General features: G+C 38.6%; 1 protein-coding gene, 1 long non-coding RNA gene and 1 other non-coding gene across 8 annotated transcripts in view; 2 read left to right on the top strand and 1 right to left on the bottom strand.

The window, feature by feature from the left end:
- The window catches only part of LOC144229480 (uncharacterized), a 37,760-nt gene extending 33,123 nt beyond the window's left edge, over positions 1-4,637 (bottom strand). Inside the window, exon 1 of the long non-coding RNA XR_013334493.1 lies at positions 4,382-4,637. This is a non-coding gene — a long non-coding RNA (uncharacterized LOC144229480). The remainder of the gene's footprint in view (positions 1-4,381) is intronic.
- On the top strand, positions 432-535 carry LOC144229579 (U6 spliceosomal RNA). The gene has a single exon (XR_013334528.1). It is a non-coding gene; the product is annotated as a U6 spliceosomal RNA (small nuclear RNA).
- A 71-nt stretch (positions 4,638-4,708) lies between the features above and the next one.
- HORMAD2 (HORMA domain containing 2) overlaps positions 4,709-23,782 on the top strand; it is a 99,577-nt gene continuing 80,503 nt past the window's right edge. For 3 of the 6 annotated variants that reach the window (XM_077761518.1, XM_077761515.1, XM_077761519.1), the window contains exons 1-3: positions 4,857-4,953; positions 14,888-14,975; positions 21,315-21,456. In XM_077761518.1, coding sequence (XP_077617644.1) covers positions 14,925-14,975; positions 21,315-21,456 — 193 coding nt within the window. In that variant the 5' untranslated portion in view covers positions 4,857-4,953; positions 14,888-14,924. Of the gene's footprint in view, positions 4,746-4,856; positions 4,954-5,206; positions 5,223-14,887; positions 14,976-21,314; positions 21,457-23,782 lie in introns of those variants that run through there. The other 3 variants (XM_077761517.1, XM_077761516.1, XM_077761520.1) reach the window with 3 other exon arrangements.

The raw sequence follows: 23,782 nt of genomic DNA, 5'->3' as shown, positions 1-23,782 counted from the left end.
GCTCTGTCTCTCTCTCAAAAATAAAATAAAAACATTAAAAAACTAAAAAAAGAAAACTTAAGTTCTCTAAATCATTTTGTCTCTTCTCAGTGATACTTAAAATTCTGGGACTCCAGAGTCACAAACATATTTACAAACACCACTGAAAATAAATAAATAAATATTTAAAAATCTCATGGCTACTATATGCCCCAATAGAGACCAGAATAAAATAACACCATAATGTAGAAAGAAGGGCTTGAAATAATGCAGCTGGCACTCTCCTCTTAACTATAAATGAGGCATTTACGATTGTTAAGGTAACATTTAGCTTTCAGAAGCATGCTGCTACCAGGAATGGGGGGGAAAAAAAGGATCTTACCCCTCCTTTTCTTTCCTAGTTCTAAAGTGGTGGGCAAAATGTCTGCTTTTATTGGTTTGAAGTTGTCTACGTGCTCATTTCAGCAGCACATATAACTAAAATTGGAATGATACAGAGAAGATTAGCATGGCCCCTGCGCAAGGATGACACGCAAATGAAGCTGTCTAACCATTGCCAAAGAATGAGCAAAGGATATTATATACATGTGTTCTCCTCCTAAAATGCTACCTTCTTTGTGAAGCTGTCTTGATTCATTATTTAAAATGCGTAGCTTCCTTCTCTCCATTCTATCTTATAATTTATACTTCCATTAATATTTGCATTAATATTTTCTATGTGAGTAATGTGTTTACAGGCATTCTCTCTTACTAAACCGTGAACTTCCATAGCTCAGAGACCAAATTATTATCTCTCTGGTCCCCACAATGCCAAGCAGAGTGCTTTATAAAGGGCAGGTATTAAATAAATGCTTGATGAATAAATGCCTATGGTGGTGTTAGCTTTATGAAGACTGGAAGTTATGATTTTTTTAATCTATTTAAAAAAATTTTTTAAACATTTTATTTATTTCTGAGAGAGAGAGAGAACCAGAATCTGATACAGGCTCCAGGCTCTGAGCTAGCCGTCAGCACCGAGCCCAATGCGGCGCTCGAACCCACGAACCGTGTGATCATGACCTGAGCTGAAGTTGGCCACCCAACTGACTGAGCCACCCAGGCACCCCTAAAAATTTTTTAATGTTTATTTTTGAGAGAGAGACACACAGCACAAGTCAGGGTTGGGCAGAGAGAGAAAGGGAGACACAGAACCCAAAACAGCTTCTGGGCTTCGAGCTGTCACCACAGAGCCCAAAGCGGGGCTCAGACTCACGAACCATGAGATCATGACCTGTGCCGAAGTCGGACACTTAACCATTCAGGTGCCCCAGAAGTTATGATTTTAAGAGTTCTAATAAAAGGCAAAAGTAAAGAGGATAAAGAAACTACCCTTCACACTTAGTTTCTCCCTCCACCCCAATTTCTTTTCTCTGTATTTGTTATCATGGTTGTGTATACTGAAGAGGAAACTGCATCTAAAGATGTCCTCTTGAAAATACATTTTAGGGGCACCTGGGTAGCTCAGTTGGTTAAGCAACCGACTTCGGCTCAGGTCATGATCTCACAGTTTGTGGGTTCGAGCCCCACGTCAGGCCCTATGCTTACAGCTTGGAGCCTGCTTCAGATTCTGTGTCTCCCTCTCTCTCTGCCCCTCTCCCACTCATGCTCTTGTTTCTCTCTGTCTCAATAATAAACATAAAAAATATATTTTATATTCAATACGTCTATTTTTGACAAACTTCATGTAAACCATCTTTTGGAGAAGACTTCCAAGCTTAAATTGAACTTTATGGGGAAAGTTCCAGTCAGACATTTAAATGGTATCTACTCCCTATGACTAAAAGTGCTATCAGATGGTTCAGAAAAAAACTCCAAAATCCTAACAGCTGAGAGGATGCTGCAAGACTCAACTAACCAGGTGCTGCCTATATAAAATAATCAAGAAGGGAAAAGAAGACACCCTGAATTTAATTGAGAAGGAAAAAATGGTCTTTAGCTCTCAAAAAACAAGGGTCTAACCAAAGATTGATTATGAAGAGTGACAACTGTTTCAGGAACACAGCGTAAAAGGAAACATACATGTCTAAAGAGTGTTAGGCAATGAAAGTAATCTCAAAAGAGATTTCCCTTCTTCATCTTATTTTAATTTGTTTCATATGTTATTTTTCTACTGGATACAGGGTTTGGCCAAACTTTAACTGGTTATTTGGAAATTTGTACGCAATGATCAATTTCTCCCACAATGTACATTTTTCCTTCCAAAATAAACAAGGAACTTTGCTCTGATGGGGACAATTTCCAATCTCTAATCACTGAAAGGTACAAGAGAAGATGGGTAATTGTTTGAATATTAGGCCATTATCCCTGGGGTAGATTTAATCAAAAGATGAAGAGTACAAGCTCAAAGGCTTCTAGTTGATGAGAAGCAGGTCTTTGGCTTTGGATTTTCATGTTTGAGCTCTAAATTATTTTCACAGAAAAGAAATAAGAAACTAGACTGGCTGGAGATTAGAAAACAGACTTGAAAGAGAGGTGTGAGACTTGTGACTTGGTCTCTTAACAAGCTTGAGGACTTTGCACAAATTATTAAAGCTCTCATCCATAAAATACCTTCCTTCCTTTCCTTTCTATTTCCTTCTCTCTCTTTTTTTAAGAGAAAGAGAGCACTCTGATGGGGGTGGGGGGGGAGAGGGAGAATCTGCACTGAGCATGGAGCCTGACATGGGGCTCGATCCCATGACCCTGAGATCATGACACAAGCTGAAATCAAAAAGTCAAGGCTCAACTGACTGAGCCAACCAGGTACCGCTAAACTGATAATCTCTAATGCCCCCAGTGGTACTATCAAATTTTAATTGTCTAATATTGTTCCTTAAAGTCACAGATTGGTTCATTCAACTATATGTATACCTTCAATGTCCTTAATTGGACAGTTTCTGTGAGTGGATAAGTCAGTGGGAAAAGTGAAGACTTTACTCATAGCTTCTAGGTGCTCAGTCTTCCATTCAAGTTCCAAACAAAGGTCACAAGCCCAGCAGGATGGAAAGGAGTAGGAGAAACTCCACAGAAGTACTTAGGAGGAAGAGAGGGTTGTTTATTGTTCCCATCCACCAATGTTTTCTGAGTGATCACTGTGTACCAGGCATGGGCTGGTTACTAGAGATCCAAGAGTGACCCAGATGGATGAGGTCTCTACTACAGCTTACTGTATTCTAGGTGGTGAAGAAAAACAGATCAGCAAATAAATGAAATCCATATTGTGATAGATTTGGGGAAGAAAACAGTAGTAATGAGAGATAGTAATTGTGTTTGTGTGCAGTATGGAGAGGGATAAACTTTCATTAGAACAGCGTAGAGGGCGAAGGCTCTTTGCAGACAGTTAGCAAAGCTGAGACTTGAGGGCAGATAATCCCCCCCAGAGGGAAGCTGGTAAATACTGACTGATGCCACTGAAAAGGACTGGAGGAGAGAGACCATCTGTCAGGCTGGAGCTTAAAGAGCAATTACTTCTGTAAAGTTTAGGATTAAATTAGTTGATCTCAACCAAGGGTGATTTTGCACCTCAGGGAACATTTGACTACATCTGGAGAAATTTGGAGCTATCACATTTGGCAGGGAGAGGTTGAGAAAACCTACACTTGGGACACCTCGGTGGCTCACTCAGTTTAACTGCAGACTCTTCAGTTCAGGTCAGGCTCCCTTGGTGATGAGGTCCAGCTCTGCCTTGAACGTGAGGCCTGCTTGGGATTCTCTCTCTCCCTCTACCCTTCCCCTCATCACGCATGCACTTTCTCTCAAAATAAACATTTTTTAAAAACCTTCACCAAAGAACTATTTTAACCCAAATTATGGCTTAGTTACTATGTTATAAACTCATGTTTTTACTAGCTGGGATCTTTTTTCCTTCACTGCAGAAACAAAGTAAAATCAGATTTCAAATGCCGCCATGCTTCTTTTATTCACCTTCTAATAAAGCCGCTTGCAGAGGTTCGAAGGACCTCACGAACTTAGAAAAGCTTCACAAGGTACCGAATATGTCCCTGTATGCGCGAGAGAGGATCTGAGGAGACCCACACCCGACTGCTTACAGGGATCACCTGGCTCAGGTTTCATTTGCGTAATTACAAGTCGAAGTTCAAAATAACACACAGTTGGGTCTATGTTAGGGAAGTCGTGAGATACCCTCAAGGATTAAAACGTCTGTCTCTAGACTTCTAGCTCCCGATTCCGCTTTGACACCCGTCTGCCAAGGCTCTAGATGCTTCTCCCTAACCCCGCTCTGCACTGGCCTCATGCCTCTCTGGCCGCCCCTTCCCCCGACTCCCATCCCTGCCAGTCCCGGTCCCAGGCCTGCAATAACCCTGCGGTCCTCCGGGCTTTTAACCGAGCACCGCCCGCGTCGACCTCGCCGCCGTCGCCTCACCTGCGCCGGCAGGCGTCTCCTCAGCAAGCCCAGAGACAGGCTGTCCTCGAAGTACTGGCTGCACAAGCTGAGTGGTCCTGAGAGGAAGGCCCCGTCGAGGTTCGCGGCGCCGCGAGCCAGGCACAGGTCCCTCAGGCCCGCGAGCGCGTGGCAAGCCCTAGGAAGGGCAAGAAGGCGGTGGGAGAAACGCGGCGCCGGCGACCGGAGGGCATGTGGCTGGGAACCCAGAACGAAGGAGGCCAGGCGCGGACGACGCCGGCGCTGAGGGGGCAGCGACAGCCAGAAGGCGGTTAGCCGCCTCTAGCACCTTTTTGCATATTCATAAAGCCGAAGGAGGCGGGCCGCCCGTGCTAGCCGCCGAGAGGTAATGAATTATTCATGAGGAAGCGTCTTGCTCCGCCCAGAAAGGCCTCGTTGGTTATTCATGAGCCCGAGAGGGTTTGGGCTCGAAAAGGCCGTTGGGTATCCCGAGAGATCTGAGAGAGACCTAGAGGAGCTGAGGCGAGGGCTGTGCAGACGCAAGGTCTCCAGAGAAAGCGGGCGCTTGAGCATTGTTACTTCCATGTTCTTAGGTTAATTTTTTTGCTTTTCCTCTCCTTTTACTTGAAGCTTTAAGTTTGATTTTAAAGTATTTCGCTGAGGCGGGTAGGCAGGGGTCGAAGAAAAAAGACAAGCTTCTAGATAACACCTCCCCCACCCCGCCCTCACCGCTCGATTTCGAAAATTTTCATATACCAGGAAAAAAAAAAAGTGGCGATAATTGTACTGGGAACACCGGTATTCCCGCTATCAAAGTAGCTATTGAATTCAGATTTCGGTGGAAAAGGAGGAAGGAGTCTCGGTGAGGAAACAGCAAGGGTAATCAGGGGCCAAGCAGTCGGGATGGGGGGCGGGTGTGGAGGTTTGAGGTGAATTTAGCTAGGTCGGGTTTTCTTCAGACATGGAGGTATTCTGCCAAAATCAATTCTCGGCACAGACCAGGAGATGACAGAGCTGGGGTGGGTCCCCACGGAATGACCTTGGCTTCTTTTCCACCTTATCCAGGACGTGCCATTTAATCTCCTTGGACTTTAGTTCCCCAAATAGCGCAGGAGAGAAAATGCCTTGAAACAAGATTGGCCAATCACTGACGTGTGTTCAGATGTGCGGAGCATGGGAGGGGGTGTGCAGTACATCATGTACTTGCTGGTGAAAATGAAGTGCTTGCACCAAAGGAATTTTTTTTTTCTTTTTCTTTTTTTAAAGAGAGAGAGACAGCGAGAATACCAAGCAGACTCCCCGAAATCCTCGCAAAGCCCAACGTGGGTCTCATGACCTGGGCAGAAATCAAGAGTCCCTGGCTAAACAGAGTGAGCCACCCAGGCGCCCGCCCCTAAAGGAATTTTTTATTTAATTAGGCTGATAGTCTAATTTCTCCCCCATTAGATCATCAAGCTCTTGCTATGTGAACAGTATTATTTTATATCTCTGTAATCCTACATGATGCCTGGCACATTGTGGTCACCCAGTAAATGTTGAATGAATGAATAATTGAAATGGCCTGAAGAAGATATTAAAAAACCAAAAGAGCATGTACAAATATCCAGTTAATATAGTGGAAACCATTTACTCTGAGTGAGTGGGGAGAAGGGAAATTATCAGAGCCAAATGGGATTTGTTAAAATGGTGAATGATAATTTATGGAAGCAAACTGAAACCTGAGTAACTGGGCCACCTTTGACAAATCAAGTTCTCTAAAAAAAAATTTTTTTTTAATGTTTACTTATTTTTGAGAGAGGGAGAGCATGAGTACATGAGCAAGGGAGGGGGAGAGAGAAAGAGAGACAGAATCCCAAGCAGGTTCTGCGCTGTTAGCGCAAAGCCCCAGGTGGGGCTTAAACTCACCAACCATGAATGAGATCATGACCTGAGCTGAAGTCGGACACTCAACCATTTGAGCCACCCAGGTGCCTCAACAAACCAACTTCTTTTGTTGAACTTCACTTTCGTCTTCTTTATAGTTTTATATTTTACATTTAAAGCCATGACCCATTTTGAATTAATATTTATACGGTGTGAAATTTAGGTTGATGGTTTTTTGTTGTTGTTGGGTTTTTTTTTTTTTTTGCGAGGAGGGGGGTGTGTTGGGGAAGTTTCAGCCTATGCATATCCTATTGTTTCCCTACTATTTTAACAGTATCCTTGTTAAAAACACTATCCTTCCTCCACTAAATTGACTTTCCTTTTCTTTAAAATGAAGAGATTGGATTATCTGTAGAGGATGTCTCCTTTCCTTTCCAGTTCTATGTTGTTGAACCCATTTATGTCAAAATGTACTTCCTTTGAGTAAAGCCACCCTTCCTATCAGGCAAGAAAGGTCATCTAGTCACGTTTATTAGAATCCAGCTATTAGGGGCGCCTGGGTGGCTTAGTCGGTTGAGTGTCCGACTTTCGCTTAGGTCATGATCTCGCGGTTTGTGGGTTCGAGCCCCGTGTCGGGCTCTGTGCTAACTGCCAGCTCAGAGCCTGGAGCCTATTTCGGAGTCTGTGTCTCCCTCTCTCTCTGACCTTCCCCTTCTCACGCTCTCTCTCTCTCTCTCTCTCCTAGAAATAAATAAAAATATTTAAAAAAAAAAAGAATCCAGCTATTAAATATTATTCATTTGAGAGAAAGGGGATTTGTTGGAAAAAAAATGGTTTTGGAAGATGAGAAAGATGGGTGGGGAGTGTTAGGAAATCAACTATTATTGTCTTTGGGCAAACATAGTAAAACTGGTTTTTGCTTCACTCAGAATGGCCAAAGGGGAAAAAGTGGTTTAGGCTTTAATGTGCTGAACAATAGCTGGTTAATCTTTATCTGAATCTTGGATTCACACATAAAAGGGTAAAATAGTAAGCAATTGTGTCATTTTAAATAGGGTAGTTGAGATGTAGGTCAAGAGGTAAGCCTAGCATGAGTCTTTAGCTGAGAAAGCACAGAAATCTTTCCTTTTCCTCATGATCATAATTCTTGTCACAGAGTAGACATATCAAGCATAAAAATGAAAGATATTGATGCCCTGTGAAGTTTTGGATCTTTGTGGGTCAAATAGGCAAGCAAATATATAAGTGAAAGACATTTGAAAGTTAGAGTTCTGTTCTTAAAAACCGTAGTTATGAAATCTCTCCTAGGTTTTTAGATAGTGAGTTAGAACAAGGTGATAAAAAAACATCAGAGTTATTCTCTGAGAGTGCATGATCTGTAGTATCATACCTCCTGGGGCTGTCAGCTTGTGAGCTTTCAAAATTAAGCAGAGTTTGTACTTGAATAGGAGACTTCCACAAAACACTGCTCAAAGGAAAAACAACAGTAGCAGCAGAATAGTTGGAGGTTGAAAAGAGCCTGGCTATTAAAAAAATTATTTAGATATATTTTGCCTTCCTAAAGCAAGCTCATTCTAGAAAAACAGAAAAAGGTATAACGACACTACTGTATTTAGAAATAAGCAAGCAAGCTCAACAACTAGGAAGACACTGGTGCATCATGTTATTTTATTATGTTTATTTTGACAGAGTGCATGTGCATATGGGGGTGGGGGAGGGGAAGAGGGAGATAAAGAATCTTAAGCAGACCCCATGCCCGGAGCAGAGCCTGACTTGGGGCTCTATCTTATGACCATGAGATCATGATCTGAGCCAAAATCAAGAGTTGGGCACTTAATGGACTGAGCCACCTACATACCTGGGTAATGCATTATTTTAGGTGAGATGAAAGCAAAAAGGGATTTCATTTTGGGGAGTCCTTTTAGAAAAACCCATAAATTGTGAGTCAGAGTTTCTTAAGTTTTATTCTCAGTTCTGCCAACAACTTTTTGATTGACCCTAAGTCAGTTGACTTCTCTGAACCTTGATTTCCTCATCTAGAAAATTAGGTGTTTGGACTAGATGACATTCAAAGTTCCTTCTGTCTATTAATATTAATATTCTGTAATTCTTTTCTAAGATGCTTAATTCTTCCTTGTTATTGTATCTCTCTGTTGATTCAGGAGATATTTATTGAGCACCTGTTTTGTTTCAATACTATAATGGTGCTGAGGATTCAGGAATGAAGTAAAGCAGACACAAAAGGTCACATATTACATGGTTCCATTTATATGAAATGTCCAGAATAGGCAAATTCATAGAGATGAAACATAGATTAGTGGTTGCAAGGGGTCAGGAGGAGGGGAGAGTGGAAAGTGATTGGTAATGAGGACAGAGTTTCATTTTGAAGTAACAAAAATCTTCTAGCATTAATAGTGATGGTTGCAAAACTGTGAATATACCAAATTGTACCTTAAAGATCCACTAAATTGTACCTTAAGAAAAAAACAAAAAATAAAAGAGCTGGACAGACACAACTTTACCCTCATGTTAGCTCACAATAGGGGGATGGATACCTAAATGCAACCATGATACAGCATATATTATAATGGGTACATAACCCTAACTTGGTGGTTGTGAATCAGGAAATATTCCTTGAGAACATTATACTAAGCCATATGGAGGAGATAAGTAAGAATTGAAAATGGAGGAGAATGTTTCAGGCAGAAAGAATATTGCAAAAGCCATTGCAAAAGCCTGAAAGCTGGAGAGAATATGGTCCTTTAGGGTAATCAAAGTAGATAAGAATAGCTGATTCATAAAAGTGTAAGGGCAAATGGTTAGAGATGCGGCTAAGAAGGCTTGAGCCAGATCTTGAAGCCATGGTATGGAATTTGGATTTTATCCTGAGGGAAGTGGGAAGCCATTGAAGAATTTCAGTCTAGGAAGTTATATAATCAGGTTTGCAATTTAGAAAGAAAACTCTGGCTGCAATACAAAATAACAGCCTGGAGAAGGGCAGGATCAATGACAGGCAGACTGGTGGCTATAGCAGTCTAGGCAAAAATATGAGGCTAATCTGATCTAAAGCAGAGATGACAGCATGTATAAAGTGAGGAATGGACATATTTGATAAATGTTAAGGAGACTGGATGTGGGAATGAGGGAAGGAACAGAGTTGAGTCATAGTTTTTAAGTTTGAACAATTGGGTATTTGATGATGTCATTTACTGAGCTAGGGAACAGAAATAGGTTTTTGGGGAAAAGAACTGATTTGTTAAAAATTTTTTTTTTTTTTTTTTTTTTTTAATTGAGACAGAAACAGAGCATGAGCGGGAGAGGGTCAGAGAGAGAGGGAGACACAGAATCCGAAGCAGGCTCCAGGCTGTCAGCACAAAGCCTGATTCAGGGCTTGAACTCAAGAGCCATGAGATCATGACCTGAGCTGAAGTCAGACGCTCAACTGACTGAGTCACCCACAGGCCCAAAGAACTGATATTTAGATGCATTGAGAACATCAAAGTGGAACTGTCTCATAGACTCTTCAGACAGACCTGGGCCTCTTATATCCAGTCATGTGAATGGATATAGTAATTGAAACAATGGGAATATATTTGTTCATCCAGGGAGTTTAGAAGTGTTTAGAAGAAAAAAAAGAAAAGGAGATCCTACTATAGAACCCTGAACACAAATGCTAAGAAGTGGGCAGGGGAAAAAAGTCTGAAGTAGACAATGAGAAGGAACAACTGGAAGGCTGGAAGAAAACTAGGAGTTCAAATGCTAACATAAGATTTTTATTTATTTTTTAAAAATAAATTTATTTTTGTTTATTTTTGAGAGACAGAGTGCGAGTGGAGGAAGGGTAGAGAGAGAGGGAGACACAGAATCAGAAGCAGGCTCCAAACTGTTAGCACAGAGCCCGATGTGGGGCTTGAACCCACAGACTGTGAGATCATGGCCAGAGCCAAAGTCGGATGCTCAACCAACTGAGTCACACAGGCACACCTAACATAAGATTTTTAAAAATAAACATGCTTTATTATAATGAAATATTTGCCAGACAGTGTTCTAAGTCCCCTATAAATAATGACTCATTTAGTACCCACACAACCATATGAAGCTGGTACTATTACTATCCTTCTTTTATAGATGGGGAAACTGAGGCACACAATCTTTTGGACAGACAAGTTAATTGCAGACTGAAATTTGATCCTAGGTAGTGTGGCTCCAGAAGAGTGCGAGTATGCTAAGTATGCTCTCTGGATGTACACATTCCCGGATAAACATTGTTAGAGCCCTGAGAANAAAATTTTTTTTTTTTTTTTTTTTTTTTTAATTGAGACAGAAACAGAGCATGAGCGGGAGAGGGTCAGAGAGAGAGGGAGACACAGAATCCGAAGCAGGCTCCAGGCTGTCAGCACAAAGCCTGATTCAGGGCTTGAACTCAAGAGCCATGAGATCATGACCTGAGCTGAAGTCAGACGCTCAACTGACTGAGTCACCCACAGGCCCAAAGAACTGATATTTAGATGCATTGAGAACATCAAAGTGGAACTGTCTCATAGACTCTTCAGACAGACCTGGGCCTCTTATATCCAGTCATGTGAATGGATATAGTAATTGAAACAATGGGAATATATTTGTTCATCCAGGGAGTTTAGAAGTGTTTAGAAGAAAAAAAAGAAAAGGAGATCCTACTATAGAACCCTGAACACAAATGCTAAGAAGTGGGCAGGGGAAAAAAGTCTGAAGTAGACAATGAGAAGGAACAACTGGAAGGCTGGAAGAAAACTAGGAGTTCAAATGCTAACATAAGATTTTTATTTATTTTTGTTTATTTTTGAGAGACAGAGTGCGAGTGGAGGAAGGGTAGAGAGAGAGGGAGACACAGAATCAGAAGCACGCTCCAAACTGTTAGCACAGAGCCCGATGTGGGGCTTGAACCCACAGACTGTGAGATCATGGCCAGAGCCAAAGTCGGATGCTCAACCAACTGAGTCACACAGGCACACCTAACATAAGATTTTTAAAAATAAACATGCTTTATTATAATGAAATATTTGCCAGACAGTGTTCTAAGTCCCCTATAAATAATGACTCATTTAGTACCCACACAACCATATGAAGCTGGTACTATTACTATCCTTCTTTTATAGATGGGGAAACTGAGGCACACAATCTTTTGGACAGACAAGTTAATTGCAGACTGAAATTTGATCCTAGGTAGTGTGGCTCCAGAAGAGTGCGAGTATGCTAAGTATGCTCTCTGGATGTACACATTCCCGGATAAACATTGTTAGAGCCCTGAGAAGTTGGATTTATTGTCTGCATTTTACAAAAAAGGAAACTGAAGCCTAGGGTCATTGTGTGATATGACCAAGTTACAGAGCTACTAGGTAGTTGAACAGAATTTGAACTTAGGTTCCTTAAGTCCAAAGTCGCTTTCTATTGCATTATACTGCTGGTTATTTCTCTCTTCATACACACATATGTGTAAATAAAATTTAACTTGACATATTTCAGAAATGTTAATTCCTCAGGTATTTACCAAATTCTAATAGTAACCAGCTTTGAATCCTTTTTCAAAAGCATGTGACCTGATTGTCTCAAGAGTTTTCAGTGAGAGTATCAGTTTAATCCAGGTTTTCTGTACATTCCTATACAGATGTAATAATGTCCTAGCTATTATGTCCTAATTGACTGATGCTTTTTTCAGGGCTTGATTCTCCAGAAATGCCGTCTGAATGTCTTATGATCATAGAGAATTTTTTTTTAAGTTTATGTATTTAAGAAATCTCTACACCCAACGTGGGGCTCAAACTCACAACTCCGAGAATATGCTCTACTGAGATTCGCCAGGCACCCCCATAGAGAGATTTAAAAAAAAAAAAATCAATGAAGAAATCTATTGAAAAATTCTTCTCATTATTATTTATTATTTTTTAAATGTTTACTTATTTATTTAGAGAGAGGGAGAGGCAGAGAGAGAATCCCAAGCAGGTTGACCACTGTTCGTACAGAGCCTAATGTGGGGTTTGATACCATGAACTGTGAAATCATGACCTGAGCTGAAATCAAGAGTCGGACACTTAACCAACTGAGCCATCCAGGTGCCCCTATTTTTCTTACTTATTGTCTCTAAAACTAATAACTACCCCAGGAGGGGGTCATTTACATGGTTTAATGGGCTAGAACTAGGGCTTAAACTTTTGTAGTTACTGATTTTGCCCATTTTATTTCTTGAAGTTTTAAGGGAAACACTTGATGTGTTGAGTCAGATTTGAAGGTTATACACAGAAATGAAGGTTATATTCTAAAGTCAACAAAAGACCCTTTGTAATCTTTAAGGACTAAAGGACTATTAGGTGGTTTTCAGTGTCTACAAGATATTGTCAGAGTGTGTCCCCTAGTGCTGCTCTGAAGAAGAAATTCGAGAGAAATTAAATATTACTTGTTTATAATCTCTATCACCATCTTGTGGCCATGTCCTCTAATAATTCTGCCGCCTTTTATTTGCAAAATCATCCAGAATCGTGCAATATTCTATACACAAAAGAAGATCACAGGCTATCCTGGGTGATCCAGAATGGAATTACTTTAAATATGTTACTTGGTTAGAACTCCATAAAACTTGAAAAGGAGCCCCAATATAAATTAAATTAAGATCTTTGAAAAGAAAAAGAGAAATTTGCTTCTTTGTTTATGCCAGTGAAGCAATAGAAGTGAAAAACAGATGTATTTCCTTTTTTTTTATAACTTAAAGTCCCTCTTATTTATTTATTTTTTAAGTATACTCTACCCTCGATGTGGAGTTCAAACCCATTACTCCCAAGATCAAGGGTAACATTGTTCTACCTATCAAGCCAGTCAGGCACCCCAAAACTAGATGTATTTTTAACATTAACTTTTTTATCATATTAAAATACACATAATATAAAATTCACCACCTCAACAATTCTCAAATATACAATGCAGCGGCAACTAAGTGTGTTCATGGTGTTGTGCAACCATCACTGCTATCCATTCTTAGAAAATTTTCATCAGCCTGAACAGAAACTCTGTGCCCTCTGAACATCACTTTCCTTCCACCCTCCAGCCCTTTTTAACCTCTATTCTACTTTTGCTCTATGAAGTTGACTTCATTGAGTACCTCTATCTCATGTGAGTAAAATCACACAATATTTGTCCTTTTGTGTCTAGCTTATTTCACTTAGCATAATGTTTTCAAGATTCATCCATGTTGCATCATGTATCAGAATTTGATTCCTTTTTAAGACTTGTATATACCATTGTATATAACACATTAAAAAAAAATCCATTCAACTGCTGATGGACTTTTGAGTTGTTTCCACCTTTTGCGTAGTGTAAATAATACTGCCATGAAGTATACAAGTATTTGAATCCCTGCTTTCGGTTCTTTTTGTTATACCTAGAAGTGGAATTGCTGAATAATATGGTAATTCTGTTTAACTTTTTGAGGAACTTCCAAAATGTTTTTTACAGCAGCTGTATGATTCCCATCAATGATGCACAAGGGTTCCAAGTTTTCCACATCCTCACCAACACTTACTATTTTCCATTTTTTAAAAAAAGCCATCCTAATGGATATGATGTGTAACTTTTGAGTTACCTTTGAAAGCCAATTACACATGAAGTTAGTTCAAGAAATCTTTTTAAGTTTATTTATTTTGAGACAGAGAGAGAGAAAGAGAATGTGTATGTGCACATGCAAGAGCAGGGAAGGGGCAGAGAAAGAGGGAGAGAATCCCAAGCAGGCTCCATACTGCAAGCGTAGAGCCCAATGCGAGGCAGGAATGCATGGAACCACAAGATCGTGGAGCCCAAATCAAGAGTCAGACGCTTAACTGAGCCACCCAGGCACCCCTCAAAAACATTTCTTGAATTGGGGCACCTGGGTGGTTCAGTCAGTTAAGCACTTTTGGTTCTTGATTTCTACTCAGTTCATGATCTCAGGGTCATGAGATTGAGCCCAGTGTCAGGCTCTGAGCTGGGCATGGAGCCTGCTTCAGATCCTCTCTCTCCCTCTACCACTCATGCTTGTGCCTTCCTTCTCTCTTTAAAAAAAAAAAAAAAAAAGGAAAAACAAAATGTTTTTTGAGCTCCTGCTATATACATACAGAACACAGTTGCCCTCTAAGGGAATAAAAAGGATGAGTAAAATATATTGTTGAGGGGCACCTGGCAGGTTCAGTCAGTCTAACTTTGGCTCAGGTCATGATCTCATGGCTCAGCTCCTTCAAGCCCCGTGTTGGGCTCTGTGCTGACAGCTCAAAGCCTGGAAGATTGCTTCAGATTCTGTGTCTCCCTCTCTCTCCTTGCATCTCCCCACTCACACTCTGTGTCGCTCGCTTTCTCAAAAATGAATAAACATTTTAAAAAGTTAAAAATATATATAGATTGTCGAATCTTTAGGTAATTTACAATTTATTTTATTCAAAATGTATTTGGGAACAAGAAAATCAACTTAAATTCTTACTGGGAGGTTGGAAATACTAGTCCAGAGATCTTAAGCCAAATTTATAGAAAATTGGTAGTGGAGATAAAAATGTTTAGTAAACTAATTTTCCAAAGAATATAGTCAAATACTAATTATATAGTTCTTTTAGAAAATTCACAAAAATGGTTATGTTAGGCAAAGTCTCTAATTTTTTTTCACCCCCACAGGTTTGACTTGTTAAAAGAATCTTGATACATTACTACAATGGCAACTGCTCAGCTCTCTCACTCTACCAAAATTCGCAAAGCATCTAAGGTATTTACTAAGAATTTAATGAAAATCAATGACTATTTAGTGAGTTAGTTTAGAATCATGACTTTAAACTTTGTTTTTTTTAAATAGCAGTTTTATCAGTTAATTGGCACATAATATTCTGGCAGAGTATTGTCTACATTTTAACTGCCTAATGGGCTGAGGATGTTCAAAAAATTAGAATAGATTCCTACAAAGTAACTTGCTGGGTGCTTGTTTCATGCTCCCATGTTTAGATTCTCTAGAGTAAAAGAAATCAATTAAAAAAGACGTTTAAAGAGAACAGTTCTTTGTTAGACTCTCATTTCCTGAAACAATTAGGAAAGTTCTGATATGCACCTTGATGTAATTATAAGGACCGAAGGAGAGAGTACTAAGAAGAACTTGGAGGATGGGCCCCTGGGGGAGCTTGCCAGAGTCAGGTAAACTTCACGGGTTCACAAGAAGAAGTCTCTCTTGTACCATGACATTCACTAATGAATCATTCATTTATTAATTGAGAGCTCAATATTATATGATACATATTATTATAAATCTTTATCTTCCAGAAGTTTAGAATCTGGTAAGGGAAATAAGATTTAGAGGAGTTAAGTCAATATACAAAGCAGTATATACAATACATATATGTGAAAAAGAGCAAAGCAGTATAAATTATAGGAATTTAGAGATTTTGTATAGACTGGTAAGACTTCCTTACTCATGAAGGAAATGTAACTTAAGGTAGACTTTGAATAATAAAAAGAATTTGAGTAGAGGAGAGAGAAGAGAATTCTTTGAGGGAAACCTACCAACATGCCTTGGCTCAAAATGAGAAATGAACGTTTTAGAGAAAAATGAAGAACCTATCCTTACTGGAGTGGAGAGACATCATGTTGGACAGAAATAGGAGATAAAATTGAACGGGAACTTTGGGAACAGATTAATATGGATCTTAAAAGGCAGGCTAAGGAATTTTTGCTGTATTCTTTACTTTTTTTTTTTAAGTTTTTAAAAAAAATTTAATCTCTACAGCCAATGTGGGGCTTGAAATCACAACCTCAAGATCAAGAGTTACATGCTCCTTCTACTGAGCCAGCCAGGCGCCTCTACTTTATTCTTCAATCAGGGCACAGTCTGTGGGTTTGATCAGGAGAGTTAATAAAATTGGGGCACCTGGGTGGCTCAGTTGATTAAANAAAGGCAGGCTAAGGAATTTTTGCTGTATTCTTTACTTTTTTTTTTAAGTTTTTAAAAAAAATTTAAGTAATCTCTACAGCCAATGTGGGGCTTGAAATCACAACCTCAAGATCAAGAGTTACATGCTCCTTCTACTGAGTCAGCCAGGCGCCTCTACTTTATTCTTCAATCAGGGCACAGTCTGTGGGTTTGATCAGGAGAGTTAATAAAATTGGGGCACCTGGGTGGCTCAGTTGATTAAATGTCCAACTCTTGATTTCAGTTCAGGTCATTATCTCATAGGTTTGTGGAATTGAGCCCTGTGTTGGGCTTTGGGATGACAGCAGGGAGCCTGCTTAGGATTCTCCCTCTCCCATTCTCTTTGCCACTCTCCCACTCACACATGCTCTCTCTATCCCAAAATAAATAACATTTATTTTAAAAAGGAGAGTGAGTAAAATAATNTAATCTCTACAGCCAATGTGGGGCTTGAAATCACAACCTCAAGATCAAGAGTTACATGCTCCTTCTACTGAGTCAGCCAGGCGCCTCTACTTTATTCTTCAATCAGGGCACAGTCTGTGGGTTTGATCAGGAGAGTTAATAAAATTGGGGCACCTGGGTGGCTCAGTTGATTAAATGTCCAACTCTTGATTTCAGTTCAGGTCATTATCTCATAGGTTTGTGGAATTGAGCCCTGTGTTGGGCTTTGGGATGACAGCAGGGAGCCTGCTTAGGATTCTCCCTCTCCCATTCCCTTTGCCTCTCTCCCACTCACACATGCTCTCTCTATCCCAAAATAAATAAATAAACATTTATTTTAAAAAGGAGAGTGAGTAAAATAATTGTTTTAGGAATATTAAGCTGCAGCAAACAAAGGCAGGATTCAAGTTGAAGGAGAATCAGGGCAGAGAGAAAGTAGTCATCTTTCTGGCTTGAATTCACTATACTCACTGGATTCCTGATCTCATTTTGGTTTCCTAAGTGTGCTTCCTTCCTGGGGGGAAAATGCTGAGCTGGGAATATATATGAATTACAATCAGGTTGGGAGTTTATTTTCTCTATGTAAATTAACAAATTGACGTTTTAATATAAACAGATCTTTGTAGTTTGGACTGCATGAACTATTCCCAGTAAATTTTAAGTGACTGTATGATTTTGCTATTTAATACTTAAGACAACAATAATAACAATTCTAGAAGCTAACATTTATTCAGCATTTACCATGTACTGGGCACTGTGCCAAGGGCTTTATATTACTATTTCAATTAAACCTCACGATAAGGTGGAAACTGAAGCTCAGAGAAGTAAAGTAATTGTCTTAGGTCATGTAACTTGACCACTGAGCTGTCAAACATCGTGTATGTCATTAGCACACTATCTTGTTAAAATACCTTGTTATAGTGTTTTTTATTGTGAAATCATAGTATTTTCATGTATTAGACATTTAGGGAAACATCAGTGATGACCCTTAAGGTTTTAGGTCAGTTGAACTAAGAAAAATAATCCCTGGAGTATAGAGAAATAACAGAACTTTAGAGGGCTATATTTTTTATTTTTTTAATGTTTTCTTTCTTTCTTTTTTTTCTTTTTTAATAGTTTATTGTCAAGTTGGTTTCCATATAACACCCAGTGCTCATCCCCACTTTAGAGGGCTTTTCTAACTATTGATCTTCATTACTACAAATGGGCTTTTAGATTCTATATTTAAAGTAAATGTCTTTATACTTTCAGGTTATTTAATTTTACAAATGGTTATTACTCAAGTATTACTTCCAAGTTTTGGCAAGTTTTCATTTAAGTTCTATATATACATGGGATGCCAGCTATTACCCAGTTACTCAAAAGGACCATAATTTCTCAGGCTCTGTTGGTACCAAAAGCAATTTTCTATAAAATCTTACATGCACACACATGCACACCACATACATACCTAATTCTCCTTCAGCTTTAATTTTTCCTACTTCTGATATAGCTAAAACAATTATTTTACTCACTTTCCTGATCAAATCCACTGACTTTCCATTGATTGTAAAATAAAGCATACATTCTTTAGCCTGGCTTTTAAAATGCATACTGATTTGTCCCCAAAGTTCCTATCATACATGCAAGAGTAATAATTTTATTATATATATTTTAACAACTAAATATAATATAGTTTGATAATTCATTGCCAGTATACCAAAGAAGAGCGAAGTTTATATAGCAAAATCATGACTAGAACATCTTTTGGATATAACTATAGAAAAGCTTTTTGGGAGTTCTTCGTCAGAGGCATATTTGTGGGTAGTACCTGCCTCTGTTACAGAATTATTAAAACTTTAACAGTTGAAACTGTGTAGTATAGTAAAAAGACTTCTGAAAATGATTAAGATAATCAGAGATGTAACTATCCTGACTTCTAACAGCAAGGAAGTAGTTTTACTTACTTTTGTATTTTGTATCAATGAAGTCATACAGTAGCACTCATTTGTATGTGGTCTCTTTTGCTCAGACTTGTCTGGGAGAGTCATCTGTATTGTTAAGTATAGTTGTAGATCATTCATTCTCCTTTCTGTATAGTATTCCATTATGGGAAATATTACAATTTGTTTATCCATTCTTTTGTTTATGGGCATTTGGATAGTTTCCATTTTAGGTCTATTACAAATAATGCAATTATGACATTCTTTTGGTGAGCACAGGTAGGCGTATCTGTCAGGTGTAGATCTATGAGTGAAATATAGGTCATAGAGCATGTGTATCTTTAGCTTTAGTAGATACCACTGAGCAAATTTTCCAAAGAGGCTATACCATTCATGCTCCTATAACCAGTGTTTCAAAGTTTTGATTGATTCACATCCTTAGTATTTTCTGATTTTTAAAAGTTTTAGCCATTTTGATAGGTGGTGTAGTGTTATCTCATTGTGGTTTTAATATGTATTTCCCTCATGAAGTTTAAGCACTATTTATTGGCCATTTGGATATCCTGTTTTGTGAAGTGTCTTTCAAGTCTTTGTCCATTTTTTCCTTTTGGTTGTCTGTCTTTGCCTTAGTGACATTTAAGAGTGCTTCCTCTATCCTGGATATGAATCCTTTGCAGATATATGTATTGAGATTATCTCCTCCCATACAAGTTGCCTCTTTGAACAGAAGTTCTTAAGTTTAATATAGTCTAATTCATCAATATTTAGAAAATACTTTAAAATTAAAATATATTGGGGCGCTGGGTGGCTCAGTCAGTTAAGTATCTGACTTCGGCTCAGGTCATGATCTTGCGGTTTATGGGTTCAAGCCCCATGTTGGGCTCTGTGCTGACAGCCAGCTCAGAGCCTGGAGCCTGTTTCAGATTCTGTGTCTCCCTCTCTCTCTGATCCTCCCATGCTCACACTATCTCTCTCTCAGAAATAAATAAAACATTAAAAAAATTAAAATGTATTGACAATATCAACTGGTGTTCATGAGACATATTTTGTGCTTAAATAAGAGCAAAAAGCAATCTCAGACCAATTTTTATAAAAATGATGAAATTTTTATTTTTATACATGTACACAATAAATACTGAATATAACAAACATATGTTGAAATGATAACTCAAGATTCTAAACAAACTATCAGCAAGTATTCTACATGAATTTCAATTGGTAGACAATTCTTATATGTTGAAGTAAAAATTTATGCATCTGTCACTCTCTTATGACATTCCTCATATGGCACACCATTTCTTAGGGCAGACTATCCAATCATTTAAGAATAACTATGAATTTTTCAATATACCATACATACATACATATAATTTAGAAGGAAGCTGTTCTTGGCACTCATACATTTTATAGAAGTCTATCTGACATCTTACAGAACCTTAATATTCTAAGTTCTTACTTTAGTATCCTGCAGAACTCTAGCAAAGCACAAAAGCATGGAGATACATGGTAGTAGACTAGTAAATGAATAGTAGCTCCACATAGAAAGAGTAGGGTGCATAGAAGAGGAAGTAGTAGGGGCAGAGAGGAAGGGGTGACAGATGAGGCAAGAGAGCTAGGCAAGGATAAGACTTTGATAGTTCTTAAATGCTCCACTAAGGCACTTGAACTCTATCCTATATGAGCATTGGTCATGTCATGATAAGATTTATATTCTTTAAAGTTAATGATGACAATATGAAGGACAGAGTGAATGAAAGTAACCGTTTGCAGGAAGATCAGGGGCTACAAAAGTAATAAAGGGGAGAAGTGAAGATGTCCTAAGTCAAGGCAGTGACATTGAGAAGGGAAAGGAGAAAATACATCTGAGAACTCTTTTAGAGAGAATTATAGGGTTTAGTGCTTGGAAATGGGGTTTGAACTATGAACGAAAAAGAGAAGCCAAAGATGACTCTACTTCTACCCTAGATGATTGGAGTAGAGGCTGATTCATTTGTCTGAGAATGAAACTTGGGATCATGTTTCAGTGAAAGGTGATAGAGATGAACAGAGTTTGAAGGTTCTAAAAGTGGTCTAGGACAGATGTTCACAAAACAGAAACACAGAAGTAGGGCGTAAACAGAAATAAAGATTTGAAGTCTTCTCTGTATGGGCCATAGCTGAAGCAGTGAAACTAGATGAGATCACCCAGGAAGTGAAAGCTATGCAAAGAGAAAGGACTGAAGACAGAATTTAAACATTTAAAGGGCAGAAAAATTGGAAAAAATAGGAGATTGAGACAGATATGAAGGGATATGTGAAAAATCAAAAGCAAACTGTTTTGGCAACTGAAAGAGAAGAGGGAAGATGTGGGCAAAAGTGTCAAACACTGCAGAGAAATTACATAGTAAGAGGACAGAAGAGGTCAATGATAGGATGTACTTGATGACTCTGGAGGGAACGTAGGGGGTAAAAGACAGATTGCATTGGGATCTGAGAAGTGTGTGAAAAGGAAGGAGATTGTGTAATCATAGTAAAGCTCCAGTTTCGCCTCAAACCCATGGATTGTTTTGAAGTAAATTATACTGGTCTTGAATTGCTTGGGTAACTGTCCATGCCTTTCTTCTCTGTCTTACTTATAGAGATCAAATTTAATTCAGTTTTCAAAGCCCTGTTTCCTTTTGATTACCTGTAAAGGTATCAGATTTGAAGTCTTGAAAAATCTTTCCATCATATCTGTGGTAATGGCATGATGGCTGAATATATTAAAGAATACTAATCTTTTTCATCTTTTTTTTTTTCCCAGGAAACAGTTTTTCCATCCCAAATCACTAATGAGCATGAGTCACTGATAATGGTGAAGAAACTTTTTGCTACTTCTATCTCATGTATAACATATCTAAGGGGCCTGTTTCCAGAGAGCTCTTATGGAGAACGCCATTTGGATGGTAAAGTTTAACTGAATGATTACCTTGGCTGTTGTAGTCTTTCTTTACTTGGCTAGTGTAAACCTTTCATTTTTCACAGTGTGCTAGTTCCAAGTAATGGGCATATTCTTCAAGATCAGTTTGCTAATTTATTTTCCTTTTTTTTTTTTTAAGTAGACTCTGAGCCCAGAGCAGAGCCCAATCAGGGCCTGAACTCACAACCCTGAGGCCAAGATCTGAGCTGAGATCAAGAGTCGGACACCCAACCAACTGAGCCACCCAGGCACTCTGTCCATTTTTTAAAAAAGATTTTATTTTTAAGTAATCTCTATACCCAACATGGGGCTCAAACTTATAACCCCAAGATCAAGAGTTGGTTGCATGCTCTTCCAACTGAGCCAGGCACACTCCCCTCATTTTCCATTTTAATTTAACTGTGTTTCATGGTTCTTCTTATAGGAATCATTAGTTCCTGGCTGGATACCAAATGACAGACTGAGAAGAAAATAAATCTGTATAGACAAGCCTAGTAATTCTAAACCATACCTATAAAAGCAACAGCTGGATCAAAATCTGTTTGGGTGCTGTAGATTTGCACTATTTTGTGCCTCGTTGAGTTTGTTTTCTGAGGTTTACTTTGGAATTGAGGAAGTTTAATGCAGCCAGGTGAAAAACTCTTCTTACTGTTAACACATGTAAATATGCTGGAAGAAAAGCATATTCATGCCAAACCCATTTGTCAATTAACATGAAGAGACAATTATTATTCTAATCAGTGCTTTTCTTTTCTCAGTTGCCAGGTCTCCTACTTTCCTCTCTTATTTCTTGTGTCTTAAACTTATGATCTCATTTCCTTATATTACAAGCTGTTTCCAGCTCCTTTCTTTTTCTTCTATTGAAAGAAAAAAATGTACCTAGGACTTCAATTTTTTAGAAACTTATTAGCTTAAAAAGCTGTATTGTGATAACAATTCAGAAAAATCTTGTTGATTTGGCACTAAAATGGGAACTATCATTTGGGAAAATAAATGTAAAGACCTATACGTTTCCTTGTGAGATCATATTTTTCAAGATCTAACTTAAGTTCCTCACATCTGTATTTAATGGTATAACTTGGCCTCATTCCAATTTAATTTTCTTAACTTTTGATTCTCTGTACTAGCATCAATGAAAGGCATGTGGTGCTATAAATACAAAAACATGATATTTGCAGTCATGACAACTTCATTTGTATCATGTCTTCTTTTGGTCTATAGAAAATAAATCTGTAATTGTGAATATGTTTATATGTAGCAGAGAGTTGCATTTTTCTTCATTTGGAACAGAATTGGAAAAAAATTGGAAAAAGACATTTTTGGGGTAATTATAAGGACTTACTGTGTGCCAATCACTACCCTAGTCATGGTAAGGGTGTTGAAATGTTAAAAAAACAAAATTCAACTGCGTTCATTTGAAGATCTAATTGGTTTTATTCAGTGATTCATGAGTAGTACAGCATCCAATCTAGCAAATAGAAATAGAATAGTAGCTGTACAAAATGGAAGACTATTATAGACAGGGTGGGACAAGGAAGTCATTAGTAAGAGAAAAGAAAGGTTTGTTTCAGGCAGGGTCACCTTCCTTGGAGGGGTGGGGAGAAGGCAGGGGTCGGTCGTGCAGATTACCTCACTAGAGTTGATCAGGAAATTCCAGATTGACTGGTTAAAGTTTATATTCCTGCAATTAAGTCATGGTTTGCTCTTTGTGGGGGCCAAGTGACTCCATTTCAGGCCCTTTCTCTCTCTCTCTCTCTCTTTCTTTTTCTCTCTCTCTTTCTCTCTCTCTCTCTTTTCTTTCTTTCTTTCTTTCTTTCTTTCTTTCTTTCTTTCTTTCTTTCAACATGGGTAACACTATTACTTATAGCTTTATTTTCTGTGATAGTTTTAGTGGAGGTTATATGTCTCCCTCTCAATGTTTGTACTTAAAGTAGCATACATCATAAATATGTTCAGTTCTCCTCTGTCACTCTCTTTTTGGTGATCTTTAAATATTATACCAACATGGAATCATTTTCATGTATCTCAATAGAGATAGAGGGGACATCAGTTTTAGAATAGGAAAACAACATGAAAAGGTGAAATGACATGTCATTTCATGTATCAGTGACTGATTTTAGAGTGATCTAAGCCAAAACTCTTTAAAAATTTTGTTTTTATGTTTATTCTTTTTGAGAGAGAGAGACAAAAAGCATAAGTGGGGGAGGGGCAGACAGAGAAGGAGACACAGAATCTGAAGCAGGCTCCAAGCTCTGAGCTGTCACCACAGAGCCCAGTGTGGGGCTGGACCTCATGAACCATCAGATCATGAC

The sequence above is a fragment of the Crocuta crocuta genome, unplaced genomic scaffold (genome assembly GCF_008692635.1).
Source record: "Crocuta crocuta isolate KB4526 unplaced genomic scaffold, BGI_CrCroc_1.0 scaffold348, whole genome shotgun sequence".
Lineage (NCBI taxonomy): Eukaryota > Metazoa > Chordata > Mammalia > Carnivora > Hyaenidae > Crocuta > Crocuta crocuta.
This window is presented reverse-complemented; position numbering and strand designations above follow the sequence as displayed.